A 27,790-nucleotide genomic window follows, 5' to 3' on the forward strand; every position below is an offset into this window, starting at 1 on the left:
CAGCGGCGGCCCCGCCCGCGTGTGGAGGGTGGGCACGTGACGCGACGGCTGGGGGCTCCCGGCGCGGGGGACGCTGGTGGCCAAGATGGCGGCGGAGCTGGTGGAGGCCAAAGTGAGTGAGCGGCGGCGGCGCCGGCCGGGACGGGCGGTGGGGCAGCGGCCAGGCGGCAGGCCGAACTCTGCGCCTTCCGCTCCGGGCCCCATGGCGCGGCCTGCCGGCGGCTCGGCATCCGGCCCCTTCACCCGCCTCTGGCCCCGGGGCTCTGGGTGCGGGCGGGGCTCAAGGAGGCCGGGGGCGGGGCCCCCGAAACCTCACCCTAGTCTTCGCGCTGGGGTGTCGGCCCCCGAGCTTGAGGTTGGCTTCCCCTCTTCCAGCCCAAGAGGTTGGGGTCCGAGTCCGCCTAAACACGGTCATAGGGCCGCGCCTCCCAGCTTGAGGCACAGTCCCCTCGGACAGTATGACGGGCTGGGCTGCTCGTCCCGAACTGGAGTCCGCGCGTTCTTTGGCCTGGGGGTGTGTCTGCGTCTCCCCGACCTCCTTGGTACAGTGGGCTGGCACCTGGGTTTCAGCTTACTTGCCCAGCAGACCAGACTGGGTTTGGTGACTCCTTGCTCACAAGGATCTCCTGACTGTCCTACCGCTTCCACAATCCTGGGTGAGGAGATAGGGTCCTGAACCGCCCCCAGACACAGCGTGTCTTTTGGAGTCTGTACCCCAAGCTTGGGTTTGGAGCCCATATTCAGCTCCCGCTCTAGTCCCAGAGCCCCGCCCCCCTCCTGACACCATCCGCACCCCGGAGTGAGCGCGGTATTAACTCAGCTTGCCCCACTCCGTGGGATGGAGCCCTGGCCCCTGTGTCCAGGGCCTTCCTAACTCTCTCTTCTCAATTTTGGGTCTTGGGCTCTGTGTTCCTCCTCCCTCTTTCCCCTCAAGACAGCATCTGTGAGGCTTTGGACTCTGCTCCTGGGGGCTCTGGAGTCCACATTTGAAGGATCAGACCTCATTTCCAAACCTTGGCTGCTTCGCTTGTACTCTCCTCCATCGTGGTCTACTTCTTAGGTCACATGCCCTTCCCACACAGCCCCCAGAAGTCTTGCTTTACATCCATTTTGTACTTCAGCTCTGGCATCTGAGTCCCCCCTCTTTCTGCAGGTTCCTGGCTGATTGCAGGGTATGTCTCTTTCTTTAGGATAGTTCCTAGTGCTTCTCTTCTATGTTCCTGTCTTGGGTCCACGTCCTATAGATGTCACCCCCCCCTCCTAGTTTGGGCTCCAGTTAATCCTCTTGGGACCGAGCTGGGAGCATCCCTCTCCCAGGGATGCTCCTTTTCCCAGGTGCCTCCCCGAGGTGAGGCTCCAGAGCTCTTGTCCCCGAGTAACTAGACTAGGCTCCTTCCTTCCTTCCCTGAGTAGTTTACTCAAAGCCACTGATCCCAGGAAGGTAGGGGACAGGACCTTCCCAGGACCCAGGCACAGTCCCCACCCCCTTCTGGTCTCCCCTTCCCAGGGTCCTGACCTGTAATTATTTTCTTTCGCTCCTCCCTCTCCTTACATTTCTCTTCTCTTCCCACTGGGATCTAAAATGCAGCCATCAGGGTTTTGTGATTATAGGGTATTACCCTCCCTTCACCTCTGAGCGCGCTCCCCCTCTACCTGCACCACACATGTTTCTGCCTCTCTCTAGAGTTTCGAGAAATTGAGATTTGCCCTAGAGATGTGGAAGTCTGAACTCTGCAAGCCCAAGGCGGCAGCCTGTGGGCTTGAAGTCCCTTGGAGCCCTAAAATTTAACCTCCTTGGGGCGCTGTAGGGCTGTGGCTCTGGTCTGTCGCCCCCACCCCAGCCAGAGATGAGGGTCTGAACTCTTATACTTTCCAGGGCCTTGAAATATGATCTGATGAACTCTACTTGACCCTCTGGTGGCTGGGGCCCCCCCACTCCAATTAAATCAAGTTGACCCTTTTTTCAAGTTCTCTAATCAGGACTGCAGCCCAGCTTGCTCCGATCCTATGGAGCCTTCTTTCTTTTTTAATGCCTTACTCTCACCGTGGGGTGCCTTCCACGCCATTGAAATGTCTCCCTCTTATAGGCACTTTCCCAAGTGTCTCAAAGAGCTGGAGATTTTATCTTTTGGGGTGCAAAGTGGGCTGGTCCTAGGGTAGAATGAGGGGGGCTTGTTAATAAACTTGGAAATCTGAGAATTTTAATCTGAGGCCCCTGAGAGGAGTTGGGGGTGGGTGTCTGAGAACTCCCTGAGACAGTGTGTAGCGTTTTGTACAGAGCTCCTATTTCTTGGAGAGAAGAGCCCCTGTTAAGTTCCACGCAGCTGCTCTGTCCAGGCTGATGTTTCTCCACAGGGCTCGGAAGGCACCCAGAGTTGAGACTCTGGAAGCTGTTGGGGCCTGGCGCTGTTTATAAACACAGATCTGAGGGGCAGGCGGGTCAGGATGAAGCCACGGCAGGAAGTGATCTGCGAAGTGCTCAGGGCTTCTTCCTGAATGTTTGCACCCTGCTCACGCTGCCCCTCCCCTCCCGTGTCAAGGGCAGGCCCCTTGGTGGTGGCAGCTGCGGAGAAATCTGAGTCGTGAACATATGGTAGCTTGAGGGGTGTGTGCTGGGGTGCGTGTGCATGAGGCAGCTCCGGATGTCCAACCTGGTGGAAGGGATAAATGGGGGCAGGGGCTCGCAGGGGTGGGATGATGTGTGGTGGTCAGACTCCAGTAGGCCAAGCCCACTTGCCTTTGGCTCTGTGGCCAGCGGTCAGCTCCCACATGACACTGCCTCTCCTTTTGAGTGCCTTGGGCCTCTTCCAGAAGAAACATCTTGTCTGCAAGCATTTCTTCTCTGCTCAAGGTAGGAAGTCAGGGTGAGGGAGATGGAACCTCTTTGTTTTTATAGTATTCAGTCTCTCTGCTTGGGTCCCGAAGCAGGTGGTGCTCTGGGGAGTGAGGGTCTCTCAGGCAGATGGGTGCAAGTGGAAATAGACAGCCTTAGGAGCCCGATGGTCCCAGGTCCAGATGCCAGCCCCGTGGTTGACAAGCAGGGAGGTCTGGGGCCAGCTGCTTCCCTCTTGGGGGCCTCAGTTTTCTCACCTATATAGTGGGCACCAGTCCTCTTGAGAAGGCCCTTGTGGTGCTTGGTATTGGTGACACTCCACATTTGTGCAGGAGTGGAAGGAAGACCCGCACATTTGTCTCGTGTCATTTTGAGCCCACCTGGCCATCAGCCGGAGCCTGGCGCTGGACAGCGGGAAGGAACGTTGGAGAGTTCCCGTCTTGGAACTCCTGGAGGGCAGGCCACTGCCAGGCAGTCCCAAAGGAAACATGGGGATCCACTGCACTCATGTGTTTGGTTTGATTTCATTGGCGGGACCCTGCCAGGTAACAGGTGTCAGACCTCGTTCATCACTTCGCTGCAGCTCAGTTAACAACCTCTATGGCTGGTGGAGCCGTGTGGTTCTCAGTTGGGATTGACTCTGCCCCTAGAAGACACTTTGTAATGTCTGTGGGACGTTTGTGGTCATCACGAGTGGGGCTTGGGGGGGCTTCTCCCATCTAGTGGGTGGGGCTCCACACCCTGCAGTGTGCCCAGGACGGCCCCCCAAGGAGGATGATCCAGCCCTGACATCCGCGGAGCTGAGGGGAACGCCTGCTGGAGGTACTAGCAGACACTTTGATGGCTTCAGCCGTGTTCAGCTCTGAGTCAGTGCTGGGACAGCATGGTAAAGAGGAGCCACCACTGGCTTCAGAGTTGGGTTTGAATCTTGTCTGTGACAAGCTCACCCAACCTGGCCGGGGTGTTCAAAGGATCAGAATTAAGCATATAATCACATGCCCAGCTCAGTCCCCAGCAGGTGAGCGGTGCTAAGCAAGTGGTGGCTGCCAGCCTCCACACTGAAGGGAAAACATGTTTGTGACCGATGTTGTTTGAGCACTCACTCTGCTTTTCACCTCATTTGGTCCTTCCTGCATCCTGATGAGGTGGACCTGTCATTGTCCCTGATGAAGAGACTGAGGGTCAGAGAGGCCTTCAGTGTCCTCGGCTAAGGAGTGGCTGAGGCTGTTTATGAGGAATGAAGATTCCCAGTTCCTGCCCTGGAGATGCTTTCAGGGTTGAAGATGGGAAAAGAGAACCCAAAATAGAAGCAGTTGAGGGGGCAGTCAGAGGAGCTTCTGCTGCGTTGGCGATGCTGAGGAAAGTTGGAGGAGGAGGAGGGGAGCAGGACTGAGCTGGGAGGGGACATCATAGGGAAGGGTGAGCCAGCAGCCTGAGCTCAGGCGTGGAGGTGGGACCAAGCCCAGGCCAGTGGAACTGGGGCTGAAGCCACCATCTCCTGGGGGGCCAGCTGCTGACAGGGTCTCACTTCTCTATACCCTCAGTCAGAGCGCAGGTGGCTCCGGAGAAGGCCAGCGTCCCCTTGGTGGCCCCTCACTCTGACACCTCCCTCTAAGCATTTGTGTCTGTGGTTGCTCTTCCCCAGAACATGGTGATGAGTTTCCGAGTCTCCGATCTTCAGATGCTCCTGGGTTTTGTTGGTCGGAGTAAGAGCGGACTTAAACACGAACTTGTCACCCGGGCCCTCCAGCTGGTCCAGTTTGACTGTAGCCCCGAGCTGTTCAAGAAGATCAAGGAGCTCTACGAGACACGCTACGCCAAGAAGAGCTCGGAGCCCGTGCCCCAGCCCCACCGGCCCCTGGACCCCCTGACCATGCACTCGACCTACGACCGGGCCAGCTCAGTGCCCAGGACTCCCCTCACAGGCCCCAACATTGACTACCCTGTGCTCTACGGGAAGTACTTAAATGGACTTGGACGGTTGCCTGCCAAGACCCTCAAACCGGAAGTGCGCCTGGTGAAGCTGCCCTTCTTTAACATGTTGGATGAGTTGCTGAAGCCCACCGAGCTGGGTGAGTCATCGCCTCCCCTGGGGGAGCCCCACCTTCTGAGTTCTCCTAGTACCCGAGGCCTGCCATGAGCCAAGGGGCTGCGGGGGCTTGACCGTCCCAGGAAGTACAGGCGCCACCTCTGGGTCCTTGTGTTATTGACCTGTTGCTGTGTAACAATTTACCCCAAATCCCAGCAGCTTGAAACAGCCAACATCTGTTAGCTCTCAGTTTCCGAAGATCAGAACTCAGGAGTGGCCTGGCTGGGTGGTTCTGGCTCCAGGTCTTTCAGGAGGTCACAGTCAAGCTGTCGGCCAGGAGCTGCCTCATCAGAAGGCTCGACTGGGGCTGGAGGTGGGGCGCTTACTCACGTGATTGCTAGCTGTTGGCTGAAGACCCCAGTTCTCACCATGTGGGCCTCTGTGGGCTGCTTGGGTGTCCTCCCAGCATGACATGGTGACTCGAGTCCCCAAGAACCAGTGATGGGGTTGGGGGTTGCTGTAGTGGAGGGAGAGAGAGAGGAGGTAAGTGTGTGCACACGTGTGTGTGCATGACCCAGCTGGAGGCCACAGGCTCTCTCTCTCATAACTTCAGCTTGGAAGTGGCATACCTTTGTACCTTTACTTCTGCGGCACTCCACTGGTCACAGATACCAAGCCTGGTACACCATGGGCGGGGGCTATGCCAGGCTGGACCACCGGGAGGCAGGGGTCACTGGGCCACCTGGAAGAAAGGCTGGCTCCCGTGCCCTTAATCCCTGTGGCATAGGGGCTGAACATTCCATCCAACCTTCCCTCCTTCTCCTCGCAGAAGGCTGTTTCCTAGTGGGCAGCCAGCGGGAGTGACAGTGGTCAGGGGGTTCAGGCTTGTCAACGTGGGCCAGCCTGCCAAGGCACATCTAGGTGTACGCCCAGGAGGTGGGGTGCAGTCGCAGCCGGAGGAGGTAATGCCAGGGAACCTCGTATTTACGTTGACTGCGCGCCTGCTGTGTAGCGGGCCCCGGCCCCTCCCAGACAGCTCTGATGACAGAGCTGGGGGTGGATGTCAGCCTGGACTCAACCTCAGATACTGTCTTGAGCTCCAGGCCGGGAGGCCAACTAGCCACATTTTCTAGGGCTGGAGATGGGGTGGAAGGCAGTGGGGCTCTTGTCGCTCCTCCAGTTTTACCAGGTCCCTGCTTGTTCCTAGAGAACCCCCTCATCCATCCACTCACTGGTTTATTCACACGGCACGCATCTAAGCGCATGGAGCAGACAAAGCCCCCACCCTTGTGTAAGTTCCCTTCTTGCACTCCTTGTCTGGGGCCTTGGGTGCCCCCAGCCTGTGCTGGCCCTCTGGGTCCTGCAGCCCATCATGGTGAGCCCTGCGCACCGTGGCAGAGGTCACGGCCCTTCCACCCAACTAGCCGCTGGGCCCCTGGCTGCGCGGTTCTCTCCCTCCCACCCTGCTGACCCAGCGGCCTGCCTTGCTTGGCCAGGGGCCCTCTCTGCACATAGGCTTTAGTTCAGCCCCACGCCCACTGGCCCTCTCGGTCCTGCCCTAGGTTTGGGAAAGGGGAGGGGGACAACTGCCTATAGTCCTTGGACTTGGTGAGGGTGGGTCGGAGGGGCTGTGGTTCCAGGCGAGGCTGCAGGAGGCCATTGAGAGCTCTGGTGGTGGCCTGGCCCTGGGATCTGAGGGCCTACGCTCCAGCCCGGGGCTCTGCCCTCCTCTGCTTTCTCTGATTTGAGCAGGCATTTCTCGCCAGCCTTCAGGTGGGGAGCAGGTTGCCTCAGCAGCACCTGTTGTGGGAGTGACGTGGCAGCACTGAGGCCCAGAGTCCCCTCCCTGCGTTTCTCCGGATGACCTCCCCTGCCTCTGCTCCCCACAGTGTCTCATAGATGCAAGGACCGGTTCCCCCACCCTGCCCCTAACAGGCTTTGAGGCCTCAGAACTGGCTGGCTGGCTGTTTCTGAAGGTCGAGCTGATGATTTAGGCTCCTAAGGACTCCCAGCATGATCTTTGTAACAAGGAGTCTGGGTTTTTACTGGGGAGCTGCAAGGCGGGCTTGGCATTGGGCGGAGGATGGGGCTGGAGGTGACTTTGAACTCAGGGCGGCAGCCTCCCTCCCCTGCCTGGACCGTGGGCTTCCTTCCTGCACGGCGAACGTGCAGTCCTTCCGCCCCACAATGCATCACTTTGCCCTGAGCCCCCGGGGACCCCGGTCACCTGATCTCCGGGAGAGTCTGCTCCCCTGTCTATACCGGGAATTACTCTGCTGGCGGCTCAGAACAAAGAGGCCGACCCCACCCTGCCTTTGCTCCCACCCACTCCCCTGCCCCATCCCAAGGTGTACGCTTTTCTCATGACTCTCTTTTTTCTCGAGGACTCCCAGCGGCTGCCCGGTTTCCTAGGGAGGGGCCTCATCCAGCACAGACGCTGGCCGCAGAGCAGGCCAGTCCCTTCTGTTCCAGGAGAAGTGGTTCTGCCTGCCCAGCCTGCACCCTGGGTGCCTCCCTGTGGTGAACTCTGCAGCGCTGGCGTTGCCCAAGGGCCACTTCAGGAGGTTCTGGCCAGCTTCCCCTTCCCCCTCGCCCCTGGTCATGACCTGCCGACCAAAACAAGGCCCAAACAGTCTGGTCCTGTTTCACCAGAAGAGCCGCCAGCCGGCTCCGGGATGGAGACTGAGCTAGGCCGACAGGAGACATAAATCACAAGGAGAGGAATGTTCGGGTTGGGGGAGGGGAGGGGAATAATAGAACCACAGAGCGAGAGCTGGAAGGACCTTAGGAGACAGATGATCTGCTCCAGCAGGGGGTGAGGACCGGTGCCCAGAAAGGTCAGGAGACTGGCCCAAGGTCACACAGTCTCCTGAGGAGGGGAGTCTGGGGCTACGTGCTCAGCCATCTTCCCAATTCTCACCCCCTCCCTGCACTATCAGTGCCTTGCTCCCCTGTGGGGAAGCACCTGTTCTGAACCACATGAAGCTTCTGGACCCCAGGCCTCTTCTCAGGATGGGGACCCCAGCCGTCTTCCCCTTCCCAGTTGGGAGAGGGGCCAACGGCCAGGCATACTGGGACCAGAGGCTCTCACTGCCCAATGATGGGGTGGGGCTGAGAATGCAGCCTTGGGTTATGACACTGCTGCTGGGGGCTCACTGGATATCTGGTGACCTGAGGGTCCCCCAAGCCTGGCCCCTTGGGGTGTCAGCAGCCAGAGTTTGACTGGTGACTGTCATGAGACTCAAGGACCGACAGAAGAAAACACAACCTGGCCTGGTGCTGAACCTGGGCTCCTGGCATCCCCGTGGCCAGCGCCTTGCAGGGTGGGCCCACTCCCATGGCCCAAGAGAGAGAGTAAGCTGTCCCTGGTACTCCAGTGCCCAGAGAAGTGGCTGATCGAGAGCCAGTGGTCTAGTGCCCGCTCTGTCCTGCAGAGCCCACACATGTCCCTCATTCAGGCTTGACGCCCCTTTGGTTGGTATTGCCCAAATGACAAGCAAGGTAATAGAGCCCTGGCCTGGTGCATTTTGCCAGGAAGCTGCACTGGAGGTGATGATAGGGTGATGGGTGAGGAATGTTCTAATCAGGGAGGGCAGGGTTCCCAGGGAGCCAGTAATATTTCAGTACCAGGAGCCCCTTATTGCACATTTGTGGGGAGGTGGCAGTCAAGGAGGCTTCCTGGAGGAGGTGGCATTCCCATCTGGATCTGAGGGATGAGTAGAAATTAAGCTGGACCAAAGGAGGTTAGGGGGTGTGTGTGTTTTTTAGGCAGAGGCTGGGTGGTGAGAGAGGGTCGTGAATGGAAGCCATTGTGACTGGAGCATGGTGTGGTGCAGGCTTGGGGAGGGAGAGCAGCCCAGACATGGGCCGCAGAGGCCAGGAAATGCAAGATGGGTAGGCCATTGGGAACAGTGGGAGCCAATTGGACTGTCCTGAGGGCTTCTGAGCTTTTCCAGGTCTTGTTTTCTTGAGTCCTTTCTGCGGCAGGGAATATCCTTGAGGCACAGAGGTAGGGTGGCCTGCCCGCCACCCCATAGCCTGGAGTAGTTCATACCAGGCCCCTGGTGCCTCCGTGGCATCAGGTCCATCTAATGCCCTGGGAACCTGGACAGTCATGTGGCACCCCATGTCCTGTGTCCCAGCTGCAGGGCCGGTGGCCTGTCCCACTGGGCTGGTTGGTGGCAGGAGGGGCTCTGCCAGCTCTGCCGTAGGTGCCTTAGGGAGCATCCAGCACAATCTGTGAGGAGCCTGCAGGTGGGCATGGAGGTGGTCCTGCCTTCATGCTTTCCCCCCAGCAGCCAGAGGAAGCTTTTAGACTAGCAGGCTGGTTACGTTCCTTCTCTGCTCAAAACCATCTCATGATCTGGTTTTTCTTCTCTGTCCCCTCTATGCCCTTACCACCTCCCTCTTGCCCGCCCACCTTGCTCACTCTGTTTCAGTCTCCTCCAGCATTCCAGGCCTGATCCTGCCCCAGGACCTTTGCATGTGCTGTCTTCCTGTCTGTCACACTCTTCTCTATACACCCACATAGTCGTTCTTCCCCTATCGTGTAATCTGAAGCTCATCTGCCTCTTCTCCTTGCCCTCCCTCACCACTCTCTCCTCCCAGCCTGACATTATTCAATGCCTGGGACTGGCTTGTTCCCCCACTGCATCTGCAGGATGGAGTGGGGTGGGGGCAGAATGAGCAAAGGCTTGGAGCTGAGGAGCAACCTGGGGGCTGCAGTGAGAACGACTTTGAACTCACGTTCTCTTTCAGTGCTTGTTCCTCCCACGGCCCCACCAGCAGGAAGTTGGGAGCCCAGGTCCCTTGCCCCGTGAGTGGAGGAGCGTGGTTTTGAACCCAGAGCCCCCAACTGGAGTTTGTGGTACCCGTCTGCTCCCTGACATTTTCGAGGCCTCTGTCCTCAGCCCAGGACACCTGTTTTCTGGCCTTGTCCATGACACCCCCCACATCCGACCAGCACCACCTGCTGGGGCGGGGCTTCAGCCTGGACGCCAGGCCTGGGGCCCCAGGGGGCTGCCATCTAAAGGACTTCAGGCCAGTGGGAGAGACACCAGTCCCATCCGATAGAATTCTTAAAAGGTCTTTTTCTTCCTATTTAAATTTTTGTAAATATGTGTTCATCATAGAAATCACAGGTTAACACCAAGGAAGCCCGTTGTCCAGGGCAGGGGCGGTCCCTGTGGGCGGTCTCGGCTAGTTCTTGCCACCGCCTTCTCTGTGTGTGTGCGACCTACGAAGTGTGGTGTGTCCTGACTACTGGTGTGTCACCTCCTACCCCCTGGTATATCGTGCGCACCTTCTGAGGTCACTAAATATTCTTTGCTAGTGGCAGTTTGCGAGGCTGTGTGGTAATGCGTATGCCATGCTCTGTGTTGGGGTCTCAGATCGAGCAGGCAGCTAGTTCCCCGTCTCCCTGGTCCATTTGCTCCTCCCGGGATTCCAGCTCCCCTGAGCACCCTGGAACAGGGGCTCTCCCTTTAGTCTTGAGGGGCGCTCTGCCTGGTGAGTGTGCTGGAGGCTAGGAGGGCGATTACCTCCTCCGCCCTGCTCCACCTGTGCAGCATGGGTGACAACAGAGGTACCTTTGGCACAGCGTCCACAACGAACCAAAGACATGGGAAAATTGTGTTCACTCTAAGAAGATAAAAGTTTTGGAGAAAACAGAACAGGGAAGGGGGTGGGGAGCGCTGGAGTTGCAGGTGGGTTGGGGTGGAGGTTGTGGCTTTTAAATAAAGGCACTCAAGGGAAGACTTCTATTCCAGGGGCATTTGCGCAGACTTTCTTAAACACCAGGACTGTGCAGGTACTTGAGGAGGGGAACGTTCTGGAAGAGGGGATGGCAAGTGCAAAGGCTTCTAGGCGAGATGTTCTTGGCAGGTGAGGAGCATGAGGAGGTGGCTAAGGTGGCTGCCGTGGAATCAAGGCCACCAGGGCTGGGGACAGAGTGCCCCCTAAGGTCCTGAGCTGAGGGAGCCAGGAGACCAGCATCGGGTCTGCATTCTGATCAGATAAGCACTGGCGGAGAAGGGACCACCCTGGATGCATTTGGGATTTGAAGTGAGCAGGATTGGCCTCAGGAGCTGATGGTGAGGATGGACGCCACATCTCAGCCCTGAACAGCCCGAAGGGTGGGGCCGCCACTGGCGGTGGACGGCTAAGGCACGGTTTTGGGGGACCCTCACCCCCTCCTGGTGGTGTAGGGTGTGCTGTGTCCCTGCTGAGGTGGCAGCTCACCTCCCACTGGCCATTTGGCTCCCTGGGGAAACAGTCACAGCCGCCCCAAGCTGATGGCACAGCAGAAAATCTGGATTCAGCATGCATCCCCTGCCCCCACAGCAGCCTCACCTAGAAGTAGGAGTCCTTCTCGGAAAGGGACCCCGGATTCTAGTCCTTCAGTGACCTTTCTTGCAGTTTCTACTGGCAGAGCTCCCTGATTACCAGGTGGACCGCCCCCCTCCCCTGCCTTCCAGGGGACTCGGTGGGATCTATCAGATGTGAGACCCCCTCCCCCATAAATAATTGCCCCAACTCTTTGGGCAGGTCTGGGCATGTCTGCAAGTAGCCTCCCTGCACCCAGCCCTCCAATTAGGCGGCCCTTTTCCAGGGCCCCAGCCAGGACTCTGGAGGGACCAGCCCTCCTCAACAAGCAGGAACTGGCGGCAACAACGTGGCAGTGTCAGTGGCCACCTCTGACTGGCTCCAGCTCCAGACCTAGCCCTGAGAGATGGGTCCTGTGCGTGGAGGCTGTCCAGGCTTGGGTGGGGATGGAGGTGTACAGGGCTGGGTAGAGCTGGGGTACGAACCAGTCCGAGCTGGTTTCAAATTTGAATTGTGTTTGCTTTTTAAATAGCCTCCCCATTGTGCTGCTTTGGACTTCGGAAGTAGGGGTGGGCCGACCAGGGCCTGTTCCCTGCTGGCCTTGGCCACGCCAGGCCTGTGCTCAGCTCTCACTGGCGGCTTGCGTGGTGCAGGGCAGAGTGGGGACGTGGAGGCATAAGCCACGTGGCTTACAAAGCCGAAAATATTTACACCCCTACTCGTTACAGGGACAGTCGGGCCATCGCTCTTCTGACGGGTTTGCAGTATGAAAAAGGCAGACGCCTTACCTCGTGGCCACTCCAAGGCTGACATGTGGCCAGCTCTCGCACCCCCAGAGACAGCTCTTGCACAGAGCCCCTCCCTCGGTTTTGGGTTTTGATTACACAAATAGCAACCCCTGCTCCGCACCTGCCTTTTTCACTTAAAACCATCTTGGGGATGAGTCTGTATCGGAGCACCTGTTTTCACGGTAGCATAGTATTCCCTTGTGTGGGGTCCCGTGTGGATGTTGACCAGACCACACGGGTGGGCACCTAGGTCATTAACAGTCTTCTGCTGATAAAAACCATCTGGAGTCGCGTCGGGCGGCAGGCGTGGTCCTGCTGCGCGTGCGCGCGTCTACCGGCGCCGGTGGCCGTGGTCCGGGGTCTGTTCCGGCTTCTCCGCAGAGCCTTTCCCTCCTGCCAGCGCGGCCTCGTCAGTGTTTATCAGACTTCTCCACCTCTTCCAGTCTTCCAGTCACATGACTGCCCAGTGTAGTGGGTTTTGTTGGGGGGGGGGGTATTGGTGTTATTTGTGTTTTGGTTTTTTTGCTTCATCAAATTTATTTTTACATTGAAGTGAGATTTTTTTTTTTAATTGAAGTATATAGTCAGTTTACAATGTTGTGTCAGTTTCTGGTGTACAGCACAATGCTTCAGTCGTACATGAATATACTTATATCTGTTTTCATACTCTTTTTCACCGTAAGCTACCACAAGATATCGAATATAGTTCCCTGTGCTACACAGTATAAACTTGTTTATCTATTTTAGGTATACCAGTCAGTATCTACAAATCTCAAACTCCCAGTTTATCTCTTCCCACCCCCTTCCCCCTGGTAACCATAAGTTTGTTTTCTATGTCTGTGAGTCGGTTTCTGTTTTGTAAATAAATTCTTTTGTCTTTTTTTTTTTATTGGATTCCACATATGAGTGATATGTCATACAGTATTTTTTTTTCCTTTTTCTGGCTTATACATTGAGTAAGATTGACCTATAATCTGATATTAGTTTCCGGTGTACGACATAGTGACTTGGTATTTTTATGCATTACATAATGATCACCACTTCTCAGTGCAGTTTTATATTTTTAATCATTGAGGTATAATTTACATACAGTGAAATCCACAGATATTTAGGGTGTAATTTGAGTTTTAGCAAATGAACGTACCCGAGTAACCCAAGTGCCATCAAATACAGAACATTCCTGTCACTGTTAAGTTTCCACGTGCCCCTTCCCTGATAGTCCTTGCCTACCCTGGCCCCAAAGGCCACCATTGTTCCGAGTTCTGTCACACAGGTTCATTTTGCCTGTTCCGGAATGTGACACAACACACAGGCAGCACATACTTCTTTGCATCTGCCTTCTCTGGCTCCGCGTTTTGGGTTTCAGATTCCATGTCAATGTATAGATAACAAGTTTTATTTTATTGTATGATTGTAACACATCTTGCTTGTTCTTCCGTTGGCAGGCTCTTGAGTTGTTTGCAGTTTAGGGCTACTAGGAATAAATTTACCAAGCATTCTTGCACAGGTCTTTTTGTAGACGTTTATTTGGGAAATACCTAACAGCAGATTGCTGGTTATAGGGTAGGTTTAGATTTAACTTTATTAGAAAGTGCCCAACCATTTTTCCAAAGTGATTGTACCATGTTACAACCACCATCACCCCCAGCAGAAAGTTCTGGTTACTCCACATCCTCATCAGTTGGAATTGTTGGTCTTATCATTTTAGCCATTCTAAGTCGACGTGCGGAGGTTTTAAACCAATCTTGCATTCGTAGGCCAAATCCCAGGGGCCCTGGCTGTCTGCTAGTATTTTGTTAAAGATTTTTACATCTATGTTCATGAGAGCTGTTTGTGTTTTTCCTTTCTTGATGCATTATTGTCAGGTTTTGGAAGCAGAGTTATGCTGCCTCATAAAATGAGTTGAGAAGTTTTCTTCCTTCTCTGTTTTCTGAAAAAGTTTATATATAAAGTTTATATGGATTCTTCCTTAAACATTTGATAGAATCCACCAATCTGGACCTGCAGTCTTCTTTGTGGAAAGGTTTTTAATTATGAATTCAATTTCTTTAACTGATAAAAAGCTTTTCAGACTCTCTATATCCCTTGGTGTCAGTTTTGGTAATATGCATCTCTGGAAGAATTTGTTCATTTCATCTAAATCGGTGAACTTACTGGCATGACGTTGCTTACGACTGCCCCGATTGAACCGGAAGGCTGTAGGGTCTGTCCTGTTGTCCACCTTTCGTCTCTGATAGTTCATGTTCTCACTGTCTGACTGTCCGGTCTGACTAGGTGTTTATCAGAAACCTTGGGTGCTGTTGGGCCGTCTGTCGTGTGCTGGGCTTTCTGTTTCATCGGCTTCCATCTTCATCTCCTTCCTTCTAATGGCTTTGCTTTTAGTCTGCTCTTCTTTTTCTAGCTTCTTGTGGAAGGAGGAAGCATATGTCATTCATTTTAAACCCTTTTCATTTTTTTTTAATAGAAGCACTTAAACCTATAACTTTTCCTCTCACGACTGCTTTAGCTGCCTTCCACACACACATTTTGGAAGGCTGTGTTTTCTCATCCAGGCCAGAGCACTTTCTGATCGCACCTGGGGTTCTCAGTGCAGGTACGACTGAGAGTAAAGACCCAGCTCTTCACCACCAAGGTCTCAGTCCCCTGGCCGACTCCCCTAGCCTCTAGGGGGTCTCCAGTGGGTGCCTTGTGACGCGAGCATGGCTCTGTGTGCCCTGGCCCTGCTGCCCTCCTCACACTTCCCACTGTGAGCCAGGCCAGACTGCTCTGTGACTCTGATTTTGTGCACTTGGACTTTTACTGCTGGTTCAATTCCTTATCTCCTCGGCCAGCCCGTGAGTGCCTGAGGCAGGATTTTGTTCAGCTTGTGCCCTGTCCCCTCTGGCAGTGCTGTGCAGGGCCCACTGAGAACCCATCACGTGCAGGGCCTGGGCCGAGTGCCTCACGGTTGGGCACGTGCTCACAGGTGCCTGGAACAGCCCTGCGATTTAGGGACAGGGCAGTCACTGGTGTCTCTCGGACCTGGAGCAAGCGGCTGACCTGAGGGCACTTGGCCTGTCGTGCTGTCTCCTGCCAGCCTGCCGGGCTCTTCTCCTGGCACGAACAGCTCTCAGTCCTCTTGAGTAGATGCCTGAACTCTGGAGGGCTGAGAAGGCTGTTACTCCCCGAGTGGCCCTCAGTGGGGGGCGTGGGGGACACAAGTGTTCCCTGAACCATAGGCTGTGGTTAGTGGCCCCAAGAAGGGGCAGGATCCCTCATCCCTGGAGGTCCCCCGTCCAGCCTACATGTCCAGCCACATGGATGGGGCTCAGCCTCCCATTTCCTGCTTCCCAGTCTAAAGATGGCCAGGCCTGTAGGAATGACCATGGTCAGCGCCTGCGCCAGGAACCAAACGTGTCCCTGACCCCGAATTTGTCTCCAGTTCCACAGAATAATGAGAAGCTTCAGGAGAGCCCATGTATCTTCGCCTTGACGCCCAGACAGGTGGAGCTGATCCGGAACTCCAGGTGCGCCAGGGCCACTGCAGAACCTGGGCTCAGCACTGGGGGAAGGGAGGCCCCAGCCTGCTCAGGGCCCGTGCTCTCATGGCCTTTGACCCACAGCCCCGAGGCAGGCCAGCCGTCCTTCTTTAACAGAGCCCCGCCTGGGTGCTGCCAGCATCGGGGCTTGCGTTCTCTTGGGGGGGTGTGGAGCAGACTCCCTGGCCCTGCCGTCCCCATGCCAGGAGCGCCCCGCCATGACCACCAGAGACATCCCCAGACATCACCAGTGTCGTGGGGGCGGGACTGCCCGGTGAGGACACTGGGCTGTAGCAGATGATGGTTGGAGGCTGGTTCCGGGCTGCGACTCTGCTCTCTGAGGCCTCCATCTCCAGCCATTTGTCAGGCACCCACTAACCCACTATCCACACCAGCCCCCCACTTTTCAGAGAGAGGAGGTCATTTGCCCAAGTCACCAGTGAGTCAATGGCAGGAGAGAATGTTCTAGATAGTACCCCTTGGCCTTTGGTTGTTATAGAAGGTAACAGGTTAGTCCACCCAGCTGGCCCAGGAGGGGCCCACAGTCCCCAGCAAAGGATCAGAGTGGCTCCCGGCACGCTCCCCCACTGACCCCTCTTCTCCTCCCCGTGCACAGAGAACTGCAGCCCGGGATTAAGGCCGTGCAGGTCGTCCTAAGGTAAGCCCAGGTGTGCCAGGACCCCGGGTGGGGGCACGGCAGGGACCCTTACCTGACTCTACCTCCCTGACCCTGGGTGGCCAACGTCCTGCCATGTCCCGCCCCAGGCCCCTCTCAGAACCCCCTGCTTCTCCTTTCTTGTTATCTGGCCTTGTCTGTGGGGCATCACTATCCAGCCCCACTCAGGCCAGACACGGGACCCCTGACACCTCCCACTTACAGTCCAGCATTGAGATCTACCCATCAGGCCTGACAGGGCCTCTGTCGCCTCCATCCACCGTCTGTCCTCCCTGCCGTCCCAGCGGGCCCTCCCGTGCCCGAGGTGCTGCGGCCCTATGGTCCCCACTGTCCTTGCAGAATCTGCTATTCAGACACCAGCAGCCCCCAGGAAGACCAGTACCCACCCAACATTGCAGTGAAGGTCAACCACAGCTACTGCTCTGTCCCGGTGAGTGCGGCCCTGCCTCCGGCATCTGTGGTGGTGGGGGGGAGGGGGCAGAGAACAGAGAGTAGAGGGGGTGACGCCGAACACCTCGGCAATGGTGTGAGCTGGTCTGTTTGCTCTCAGGGCTACTACCCCTCGAATAAACCTGGCGTGGAGCCCAAGAGGCCGTGCCGCCCCATCAACCTCACGCACCTCATGTACCTGTCCTCGGCCACCAACCGCATCACCGTCACCTGGGGCAACTATGGCAAGGTGAGCGCGCCCTGCCACCCCTGCCCTTTCCCTCCTACCCCCTCCAGTCACCCACCCTTCCTCCAGCTCAGTCTTGACTCCCCTCCCCCGCCTCAGAGTTACTCCGTGGCCTTGTACTTGGTGCGGCAACTGACCTCCTCGGAGCTGCTGCAGAGGTTGAAGACCATCGGGGTTAAGCACCCGGAGCTGTGCAAGGCACTGGGTGAGCCCTGGGGCCTTTGTGCTGATGGGTGGGGCTCCCACGGCCCCCGGGGGTGGTTGCAGCTCCATCATCTCAGACGTTCCCTGTCCCGGGTGTGAGGTGCAGGCCTAGTCCTCATGGGAGCGTGTTGCCTGTGAGGGGCCCCCTGACAGGGCACCTTGACCTCCCAGGGCCCAGCTATCACCCTGGGGGTTAGGGAGCTCTGAGAGGTCTCTGGAGGGTGTGGAAGGAGGAGGGGGAGCCAGGCAGCGAACCGTCAGTGCAAAGGCCCTGAGGCAGGGATGAGCAAGGAGTGCTGACAGGCCCCAGGGAGCCCAGTGAGTAGGGCAAGGAGAGCTAGGGTGGGGGCTGTCGGGGTCCACCGGCCAAGCACATGCGGCAAGGAGCCTTGGAGCCTTGCTGGGAGGGGCCGACCCACGTGGTCTGTGCTCAGGCAGGTGCTTCTGGCTGCCCTGCAGGGGATGGGGCAGGTCAGGGTCGGGGCCGGGGCTCAGAGAGTTGGAGCAGAAGACGGGCTCACGGCGGAGGTGCATGCCTGGTGATGAAGGTCTGACCAGAAAGCCGAGACCACTCATTTGCTGTTGTGCTCTAACAACCGAAGAAAGGGGGTGAGAATACAGAGGGCATTTTAACGAAGCCAAAACCTCCCCTTAGACCAGCAGCGGAGCGGGGCTGCCCGGCACACAGTAGTACTCAGGAGTTTCCTCCCGGGTCGCCCAGACGCCCGCCTGGCTTGGCTTCTGACCCCAGCCTCACAATGGCTCTGGGCAGTGGGACCTGGCCGTGTCCCAGTCTGACCAGTGGGGACAGACGTTGGGGTGCAGAATGGCCGAGTTAGGGGGCTGTGACCCCGGGACCTCTGCCTAGGCGCCCTGCTCCACCACCTCTCTCTTTTCACAAAGGGCCCTTTTCCTTCAGCCCCACCCTCACCTGCCTGTTGGCCTGCAGGGACGGTGGCCAGCTTGACCAGAGGAGGCAGGCTCCCCGCAGCAGCTCGGCTAGCCGCAGTGCCTGTTGGCAGGTGCACGGATTGGTGCAGGGCTGGGTAGGGCTCATCTAGGCAGCAGGGGCTACAGGGGGGGGACCGGCTGGTGGAGGCCTGGCTTAACTCCTCAGTGACCAGCCAGGAGCCAAGGCCTAAGGCAGTGCTGGGGGCCCTCAGGGTGTGTGTCGCTCTGTGCGTGCCAGCCTGGGCCTGTGCTGGGCAGGGCTCCCTCTCTGCAGCCAGCCTCCTGCCGGGCATCACCGCTGCTGTGTTTGTTCCTCTCTAGTTTCGGCCACGAAGTTCTGTTGAACCTTTTCTGCTGCACACGCCTTGCCTCTCTTAGGTAGGGGAGGAAGAGGCCTTGCTTTGAAACAGTGGATGCTGCATCCATTCTTAGCTGTCCTGGGTCTTTTAGAGGGGCCGAGGCCTCTGGGTCCACCATCAGTTAGCACTTGTTAGCCAGAGAGGGGAGCCACAGGGTAGAAATTCATACTGAGGTGTGAATGACTGGTGTGACCTTAGGGACAGTGGGGGAGTGGTGGGGGAGAGGGGGCAGGGGGCAAGCTGGCAAGTCACCCTCAGCCCCCTGTGGGATCGGCTTTCTGGAGGAGAGGGCGCAGGAGTTGTGTTGGGGGAGGGGCAGTTCCAGGCCCCTAGCAAGGTGGCCTCCCCCACTGCAGGGCCCGGGGTTGATCTTCTCCTGAGCCATCTGGGAATGAAGTTTAACGAGGTGCCCCTCAGGTGCGTCCGCCAGCCTCCCTGCACCCCCTGCAGGCCCATCCCCAGGGCTGCAGTGGGCGAGTTTCCTTCCAGGCTTTTTCCAGCCTTGTGTGTTTGTGGTAGGGTGGCTTTAGTGGCAGGTACCCACTGTCTTCTCATCTGATAGAGAAGCAGACTCAGATGGTGCCAGAGAGCCGCGCTCGTGGGCCTGCTCTTGCCCCCCGGGTCCGCGGTAGGCACTCCTGACCTGGCATCAGGGCTTCCCAGCCCTTGGAGTGTGCAGGAGGCCGTCGGCACTGCCTCACCCACCCCAGAGTCCTCAGGGATGGTTTTCATGGGAATTAACAGTCACAGTAGGTGGCCTGTGTTAGCTGCTTGTAGCCTGGATCTTTTCAGAAAAGTCACATGGGTCATGAAAAGCCCCAGGAGGGCAGGCTTATTTGGGGGGCCTGTCCCCCATCGTCACGCACCCAGAAATAACTAGCTGCTGCCCAGAGGTTTTTAATGTAGGTGGTCTCTGTAGCCCCTGGCCCTGGAGCTAAAACTCATGTCTCATCATCCTGGAGGTGGGTATTAGGGTGCTCGTTATGTGAAACGCTGCCCTTCTGAAACAAGGGTGCCGAGCGTGCTCGCTGCTGCCCTCCGAGCACCTCTGAGTGCTGCAGAGAACCCGCCTCTGGCCCCAGGCCTGCAGGCATCTCCGTCCCTTCCCTGCTGATCTAGGCTGCCCCTTCCCCACAGTCAAAGAGAAGCTGCGCCTAGACCCTGACAGCGAGATCGCCACCACGGGCGTGCGGGTCTCCCTCATCTGCCCGGTGAGTGAGGGAGCGCGGTGGCCTGGGGCAGCCAGGCGGGCGGTACTGGGCCAGGTGGCCGCTCACACCTTGTCATCTTCCCGGCTCCGCAGCTGGTGAAGATGCGGCTGTCGGTGCCCTGCCGCGCGGAGACTTGCGCCCACCTGCAGTGCTTCGACGCCGTCTTCTACCTCCAGATGAATGAGAAGAAGCCCACCTGGATGTGCCCGGTGTGCGACAAGCCGGCCCCCTACGACCAGCTCATCATCGATGGGTGAGTCGCCGGGGCGCTCATGGGGCTGTGCTGGGCTCAAGCTCTCACCTCTCAGGGCCCCTGTGGAAGGAGGAATGGAGCCAGGCAACCTGTGAGGCCTCTGTGGCTCCTCCTCCTGGGACCTCTGGGCAGCCCTGTGGGACATGTCAGGGGTGTTGCTGTGCAGTGGCAATGGTGTCACTTAGGGTTCAGAAGCAGGGCTAGGGAGGTCCACTGTTGCTTTCCACGTGACCTCGCTGCACGATTCAGGAAGCTGCTTCCTGGGTGGCATTCAGCACAGGCTCCGTCACATCCTGCATGTAGGACGGTGAAAGGGATATGTCTCCCCAAAACTCTGGCCCTTTCTGTTGGTCCCTTTGCTAGGTAGTGCCAGCTTGTGGCCAGTCTGCCTCCCCAGTCTGACTGGCAGGCCCTCCCCTTGCCACAGGGGAACGAGGGGAAAAAGGCCATTCTCCCCAAAAAGGAACCTTTGCTCTGGTCTTAGGTTTCCAGAAACTGAGCCTAGCACCTGACTGACCAGCTCCTGCCAGGCGCCAGCCACACCCGTTTCTGTCCCCAGAGCCGGGGCAGGGGAGGGAACAGGGTGGCCCAGGGAGGAGCAGGCCAGGGGCAGCATGGCTGAGTCTGGTAGCCACTCTCTGAATCACCGGCTACACGGCCCACACCAGTGCGTGGCGGCCGAGGTGCAGCTAGGGCACATGCTGTGGGGAAGGGAGTGGCCGCGACCTGCAGTGGCCACATGTGAGTTGTCCCCACGGTCAGCCACTTGTCTCCATCTGATCACCGCACGTGAGGTCCTGCCAAGCCCTCCCTCTCAACCATCCTGGGAGCTGGACCTTGATCCTCTCCACCTTACAGATGAGGAAACTGAGGCTCAGAAGGTTCCCCCCAGCTCACAGGTGGCCAGGCTGGGACTCTGACCACACTATGGCAAGCTCTGAGCCTGGGTCCTCTCCCCAGGAGGACTGAGCTGCCACCCCCATGCAGTCCGGCCTCAGGGTAGAGTGAGGAGGCCCCTGGGGCCGGGCACAAGGGCTGGGCCTGAATGGCAGCTCTGTTCCTGGCCTGGCAGCTGTGCGGCCCAGAGCCCGACTTCCCCCCACAGGCCTGGAGTGGGCCACCCAGGCTTGGGTGGTGGTAACTGTGACAGCTCTAGGGACAGAAAAGACTGGGGCTGGGCATTGTGACGGTGTCCCACACAGACTGCAATTCCACTAGCCCACGGAGCCTGGGTGTAGCCAGGGAGGCTTAGGGTCTTTGATTTATGCATTTATTCCTTGAGGCTCTACCACTTTGTTCCTGGCCCTGAGCTGAGTGACTCAGGGGTCCCCAAAAGGACTCTGTCCCAGACTCTGCGTTCAGGGAACTCCCAACTGGGCATGAGGGGTGGGGGGACCAAGCCAGACACAGATAATTCCTGTTGTCTGTGCTCTGCCTGGAGACAAGCCATAGAGTGGGGCTTTGGAGGGTGAGTAGGAGTTTTCCAGGTAGTGAAGTGCATTGCAGGGAGAGTTGTGTTCACACCAGGGTAACCCTGGGGTGGTGGGTCTGTGAGTGTGACGGTGGAGACAAGGCCTCAAGGTGGGCCTGGGAGGGTCCACGTCAGCCACAGCAGTGTCCTACACAAGGCTTCCCTCCTGCGTGACCACGACCCAGGTGGTCGAAGTCACCTGGAGGCAGGTGCAGCGTTGAGGTTGAACAAACGCTGGGGGCTCTGGTATGTTCCCTGCACCCAGCCTGGTATGGGCACTTGGCCACTCCTCAGATCCCTGCAGCTGCTGGAGATGGTGGGCCCTGTGCCTGCCTCATCCTGCAGACAGAGAGACCAAGGCTGGTGGTCAGGAAGTAGCTGGGGGTTAGGACCTGAACCCAGGCCTGCTGCTGCCTGGCCTTGTGGCCTCAGGAGGACTCACCTCCCCATCCCAGGCTTCAGTTTCCCCAACTGTAAAATGGGCCTTGCTGGCCTACCTCAGAGAACAGTGCCCAGGGCCACAGCTCGCCATGGGGCCCTCTGGGGTTGCTGCTGGCCATATGGGAATTATGTGGGCTCATTCTGTTCCCAGGTGAATTGAGCCTGTTTCCTCATCTGTAAAAACAGGGGCAACACAGAATCAGGATGGGAGGGTGGGAGCCCCTCATTTAGGGGGTCAAGTGGCCCCCTAGGCCTCATGCTCTCGAGTAATTGGAGGGCAGGCCCCATTCTCTGCCCCGGCCGGCTGTCACCGCAGTCCCCTTGCCACGAGTAGCTCATTGCAGGCCCTCCTGGAACCCCAGGTCACCAGGCCTGGCCAGTGCTGCCCCAAAGCCGCTTCTGCAGAGAAGGAAGTGGCTCAGCAGGCATCTCACCCCATCCAGGAGAGCAGGGTGTGGCCCAGGAATCAGCACCCACTCCTCCCGCCCCCAGGCTCCTCTCTAAGATCCTGAGTGAGTGTGAGGACGCCGACGAAATCGAGTACCTGGTGGACGGCTCGTGGTGCCCGATCCGCGCCGAGAAGGAGCGCAGCTGCAGCCCCCAGTGCCCCATCCTCGTGCTCGGTGAGGCTTCACCCAGGCTTGACCCAAATCCCTGTTCCGGGGTTTGGCACTCTTTGAGTTAGACTTGTATCCACTGTGTGGCCTTTTTGTCTAAAACACAACCATCCCGGGGAGTCGATCCCCTTGGAGCAGGGTGGCTGAGGTGGTTAGTGAGTGCTCGCTGTGTGCTGGGCCCTGTGCAGAGCGTGGGGGACCCGGCAGCGTCAGGCCACCTCACCCCGTCCTCAGAGGTGTGCTGCGCGACACGGCTGGCCTACCCTTCGCCAGCCTCAGCTCCTCGACAGCCATCCCGAGCATCTGTCCCTGTCTCCCGCAGGCACCTCGGACGCCAGTGGGCTCCTACCCACCCCCAGCGTCAACAGCGGGGGCGGCGGTGCTCTTGGGGGCACCGGAGGCGGCGGCGGCGGGGGTGGGGCGGCGGGCGGCCTAGAGAACGGGAAGCCGGGAGCTGACGTGGTGGACCTCACGCTGGACAGCTCGTCGTCCTCAGAGGAAGAGGAGGAGGAAGAGGAAGATGAAGAAGACGAGGACGAGGAAGGCCCCCGGCCCAAGCGCCGCTGCCCCTTCCAGAAGGGCCTGGTGCCGGCCTGCTGACCGCCCGCCGCCGCCGGCCGGACGCGCGACTTCCCTGGTGCTCACCGCGCAGAGGGCGCAGGCGGGCCTCGGGCGCAGAGGGAGGGGTGGGTGTTTTTTTTTTCTTTTTATTGTTGTTCATTTTGTTTTTCCAACCCTTTCCCTGGCTCCTGGCACCTGTACCTCTGGACTCTATCGGAGGATTAAAAAAAGTAAAATGACAAAAAAAGTACAAAAAAAAAAAGAAAAACAAAACAAAGAAAAATCAAACTTAAAAACAAGGCCAGCCACCCACACAGCTGCTTCCTCGGCCGGAGTCAGAGCCCAAAGACAGCTGACCCTGGGAAGGGCGGGCGGGCCCAGGATGCCGCGCCTCCGGACGACCATTCCAGCTGGTGCAGGGGACCGGGCGGTGGGGGCTCAGGGAGGACTGCCGGGCATGCGGCCCTCTCCCCGGCAGCAGACACGACTTCGACATTCGTCTGTTCCTTTGCTTTTTCTCTCTTTGCAAACGTGTCCTCTCCTGAGACCCTGGAGCAGGGAGCGTTTTAGCCAAGAAGCCATGGAGTGGGTGGGGGCGGGGAGGGGATGATGGGGGGCGGGTGGCAGGGGTGGGGCAGCGGGGGGGGAAGTGGTGGGCTGGGGAGGGTTTAGCCACAGATGTGTTGTATTTTTTGAAAGTGCAATAACTTGGTATTTTGAAGACCCGGCATGTGGCCAGGACCGCCTGTGGAAGGCGGGGGCCCCAGAGTGCGGCACCGTGTGGCGTGGGGGGGTCTCAGTTTTCTAGCCAGCTACCTCGGTAACTCCAATTCAGGTTAACTTCCCTACGGAACAGCGCAGATGTCCACGGGTGCCGCCGTCACCCGCCCCTCCTCAGCAGGGCGCGGGGCGGCCACTTCCAAGGGGCAGCAGGGACCTGCCCGGCCTCTCCATTTGGGGCAGTTCCTTCCCCCTTTTCTTGCTCTTGGGTTTTCTGACGGGTATGAGGCCTGCCCGGCACCCCCTCCCCCTGGGAGCCTCAGTCTCGTCTTCCAACAGGACTGGGCTGGGCCGCCCTTCAGCTACCCGCCTGGCCCCAGGTGGCCCCCGGCCTGGGGTCCAGCGACCACGGGGCTCCCACAGCTGCCCCAGATGCCTCCAGGGACCCGCAGCTGGGTGCCCAGCCCCCAACCCAGCACCCTTGCCCCCGGAGGCCACCCCTGGTTCTCCAGACTGCCTGTGCCCACCGTCCTTTTTGCTTTTCTTCCCCACGCCCCCACTCCCAAGCCCCAGAATAATTTTTCTTTGTATAAACAGAAATCTAGTCAGGAAGCAATATCATTTCAGGTCTAAAGAAGAAAGGGACACAAATCTGGTCGAGGACAAATTCAGTTTTACTGTATAAACTCGGTTGTGCAGTTCGGCCCCCACCGCCCTCCGCCTGCACTGGCAGCCGAGGGCCGCTGTTTTCTAATATTTGTATTCTAATTTAATTGTTTTTTTAAAAACGCAAATAAAAAAGTCAAGGTGAAGCCACTGAGGCGTCCGCTTCTCTGTGTATCGGGGCTGTGGCGGGGAGCAAAGGACAAGACTTCCCGCCACGTGCTGCACAGCCTTCGGGTTCCAAAGGCACAGCATTTGGTCAAATGAGGAAGATTGCATCTTGAGCTGCCAGGTCCAGTGTGTTTGCTGGGCCGGACAAGGAATTCAGACAGCCACTGAATCCCAGGACCGTCCCTGGCCCCCTGGGTGACCAAGAAGATACGCAAATGCTCAGTAAGCTCAGAAAGATGCTCAACATCTCCAGTCACCAGGGAAACGCAGCTCACAACCACGGGAGGCCGCCCCATGGCTCACCCGCACCGGGTCAGCGAGGATGAGGACGCAGAGCCCTGGAGGGCGCCGGTGGGAATGTGAGATGGGGCAGCCTTGGTGGAAGGGTCCCAGGTTGGAGTTGCCATCTGACCCAGCGGCTCCTCTCTGAGGTATCTGCCCCAGGGTAAATGGAAACAGGTTCACAGAAACACTGGCACGTGTGTTCGTAACAGTACGATTCACAACAGCCAAAGGTTTGTTGGGAAGCAACCTGGGTGTCCATCGACAGGTGAATGGCCACACAAAATGTGCTCCATCCGTGCAGTGGAATGTTAGCCTTAAAAAGGAAGGCAGTTCTGACACCCACTACCACGTGGACGGACCTTGAGAACACGATGCTCAGAGAACCAGACATGGACGCACAGTGTGTGATTCCATGGATGTGAAACATCCAGAATGGGCCAATCCACAGAGGTCAGAGGGTACCAGGGGCTGGGGTAGAGATAGGGAGTAACTGCTAATAGGGAACGGGTTTCTTTGTGGGGTGTTGAAAATGTTCTGGAACTAGATAGAGGTGATGGTTACATAATTCTCCAAATATGCTAAAACCTCTGTTTCACTAGGGTGAACAGTGTGTGAACTTGATGAAGAGCCAAAGCCTCCCCCCTCAGCGGAGGAGACAAGGGAGCGTGAGCGAAGACGCCCTCCAGGGCCCAGTGGCTTAGAACCTTCCTCCACCGTTCTGACCAGAGGCCTCCAGTCTCCTTCATGGCTGGCTCACCGTCCATAACATCTTCTATTTGCACTGGGTGCCACCCAGCCCGAGCAGGAGACCTGGGTCTACAGGAACACAAACAAGCGACCTTGCTGCTGACGGAGGACCCCCACTCCCCACACCGAACCAGCACTCCGAACCCCTCCCCAAGCTCCTGCCTTTGTGGCATTTCCAGGCAAGGGCCGTCCATCCTCTCCCAGGCTGTGGCGTGGCCATTGTGCCCCCTTGGTGTCCCTCCATCACCCCACCCCCAACCCGGCCCAGGTGGCCCCAGTCTGATTTGGGGACTGGAGGGAGGGCACTCCCCAGGGCCCTAGAAGTGGTGGTATTTGGTGACCCCAACCCAGAGGAGGGGTCCGCAACCCATTCCCCCCAGGGGTTGGGGGAGCAGTGAGCTCAGATCATGGATCATGTCACAGAGACCCATTGTAGGGCTGCATCTTGGGGCCCTCTGGCTGACTTGGGGCTCCCTGGCCAAGGCCACCCCACCCAGGGCCTCAAAATACCCTGCAGTTGAAGGTGACCAAGGAGCCCGCCCAGCCGGTTCTCCCCACCCACCCCCGCCCTCACCTGGTGGCACCCGCCTGTGCCCAGGGGTGTGGGTCACCTCCTCTGTAGGGGCCCTGGGCCTGGCACTGCTGGCAACACCCACCCCACCCTGGGAGCCCAGAGGCAGGGTCGCTGCGTGCAGACCCCTGCCTCCCAGGCCTGGTAGGAAGAGTCAGGCTGAGCTTGAGGTCCCCTCCTGGAACCCGAGTAGAGGGGCCCCCCAAACCCTCCATCCCCACTCCCAAACCTTCCCCCAACAAAACACAAAGAACATCAAAATCAGGCAAATGAGGCAGCAGCGGTCGTAACAGGCTGCGTTTAGTGGTTTTTTTATGTACAAGAAAAATGATTTTTTTGTCTGGTTTTTCATCATCTTTTGTCCTTTTGTTTTTTTTTTTTTTTATTACTTTCAAAGCTTCTCCCTCCCCACCCCCAAAAAGTGCATTTTTATCAATTGTTTTTTTTTTAAATCTCCCACACTTTATAAAGACTCTCAAATACAGTCTATGGAATGTCTGCTCTGTGCTCTGTGACCCTGTGGGCGCTGCCCCCCCGCCCTTCTCCACCAGGCCTGGCCCCCCAAAGTCCAAGGCACCTCGTGTCTGGGCCCGGGCAGGGCGGGGAGGACCCTGGGCATCAGGACCCCTGGCCGCAGCCTTCAGGCAGGGATGGGGGAGGTTCTCCTTAGCCCCCTCCATCTCCTGCCCTGCCCCCATCCCACATGTAAATCTATATATTTAGTGCGAGCTAGTCTCACTCTGAGGTTATGGCTCCTGGGGTGCCCGAGCCCCACACCCTGACCCGTCCTGCGCCAGCCATCATCGCCCATTCAAGGAAGGCTGCTTCCTCAGCTTAAATAACTTTTTTAAAATAAAACTGCAAATATAAATATCTTTCTTTCTCAAAAAATAGGATTTTTGCTCTTTTTTTTTTGTTGATTTTTACTTTTTTTCCCCGCTTTTCCTTTCACTCTCTTGGTCTCACCTCCTACGATCCCGGCTGCCTGGACTGCCTCGGTCCTGGGGGGGCCCTGGCCCCTGCCTCCGTCCCATGACCTGTGATGAGGCAGTCACAACCACGGCCAGTGGGTCTCAGTAGTGCAGACTCCCCAGAAGACCCTGGAAGGGGCTGGGGGACTCCCTCCCCTCCTACCCAAGACACCCCCCACCCCTTTAGAAAGAAGCAAAGGGACAGCCATGTACAAACAGGGTGACAAGACAGGATGGCCACAAAGGGCCTCCTGGGCAAGCCGCCCATGGGGGCAGACTTTGGTACGGCCCGGGGGAGCCCGCAGGGCCCAGGCCCAGGCCCACACCCGAGCCCGGCTGGGCCTGGTCCGGCACTTTACATTCACTGGTTTTTGATTTTTTTTTTTTTTTTTTTTTTTTTGCTTTTTTTTTCTCTTAATCTCAAAAGGCAGGGTGGGGATCAAGGTCGGGGCTAGGCAGGTGCAGCAGCAAGGGTGCTAATCTCTCTCTCCCTGGTCCTGAAGGCTGGCGACCGCTCCAGGTGAGGGCTCCGTCCCCCACCATCCTGTCAGGGACCCCTGCCCCTGCCCCGGTGTGCCCCTCTGGAGCCCCCACCTGGAGCCCCCCACCTGGACCTCGCACACACGCGCACACACATCCACACAACTTCACCAAGATGATGGAAATAACAATTTTGCTGTTTTTCTTTTTTCTTTTTTTTTTTTTGTACCAGGCAGTTAAAAAAACACCCCAAAAAAAGAAACCACAAAA

The 27,790-nt window shown here is 57.7% G+C and overlaps 1 protein-coding gene across 2 annotated transcripts; it reads left to right on the forward strand.

Annotated features, from left to right (window-relative positions):
- Positions 1 to 27,451, forward strand: PIAS4 (protein inhibitor of activated STAT 4). Of its 2 annotated transcripts, none has more exons than XM_031436950.2 (11): positions 1 to 112; positions 4,479 to 4,905; positions 15,396 to 15,480; positions 16,109 to 16,150; positions 16,508 to 16,598; positions 16,719 to 16,847; positions 16,944 to 17,049; positions 19,496 to 19,569; positions 19,662 to 19,822; positions 22,227 to 22,357; positions 25,351 to 27,451. In XM_031436950.2, the coding sequence occupies exons 1-11, from the start codon at positions 86 to 88 to the stop codon at positions 25,353 to 25,355; spliced, it is 1,278 nt and encodes a 425-aa protein (XP_031292810.1). In that variant the 5' UTR covers positions 1 to 85; the 3' UTR covers positions 25,356 to 27,451. The 2 variants fall into 2 exon arrangements, with proteins under 2 accessions (XP_031292810.1, XP_031292808.2); XM_031436948.2 differs by lacking the exon at positions 25,351 to 27,451 and adding an exon at positions 22,674 to 24,448.
- The last annotated feature ends 339 nt before the right edge of the window (positions 27,452 to 27,790 follow it).

Source organism: Camelus dromedarius, chromosome 27, assembly GCF_036321535.1.
Source record: "Camelus dromedarius isolate mCamDro1 chromosome 27, mCamDro1.pat, whole genome shotgun sequence".
Classification (NCBI taxonomy): domain Eukaryota; kingdom Metazoa; phylum Chordata; class Mammalia; order Artiodactyla; family Camelidae; genus Camelus; species Camelus dromedarius.

Bases quoted from the DNA above. Each gene is read 5' to 3' on its own strand.
- PIAS4 (XM_031436948.2), top strand. From the start codon at position 86: ATGGCGGCGGAGCTGGTGGAGGCCAAA. The intron at 15,481-16,108 runs GTGCGCCAGGGC...CCCCGTGCACAG, and splicing joins GAGCTGATCCGGAACTCCAG to AGAACTGCAGCCCGGGATTA. The intron at 16,151-16,507 runs GTAAGCCCAGGT...CTGTCCTTGCAG, and splicing joins GCCGTGCAGGTCGTCCTAAG to AATCTGCTATTCAGACACCA.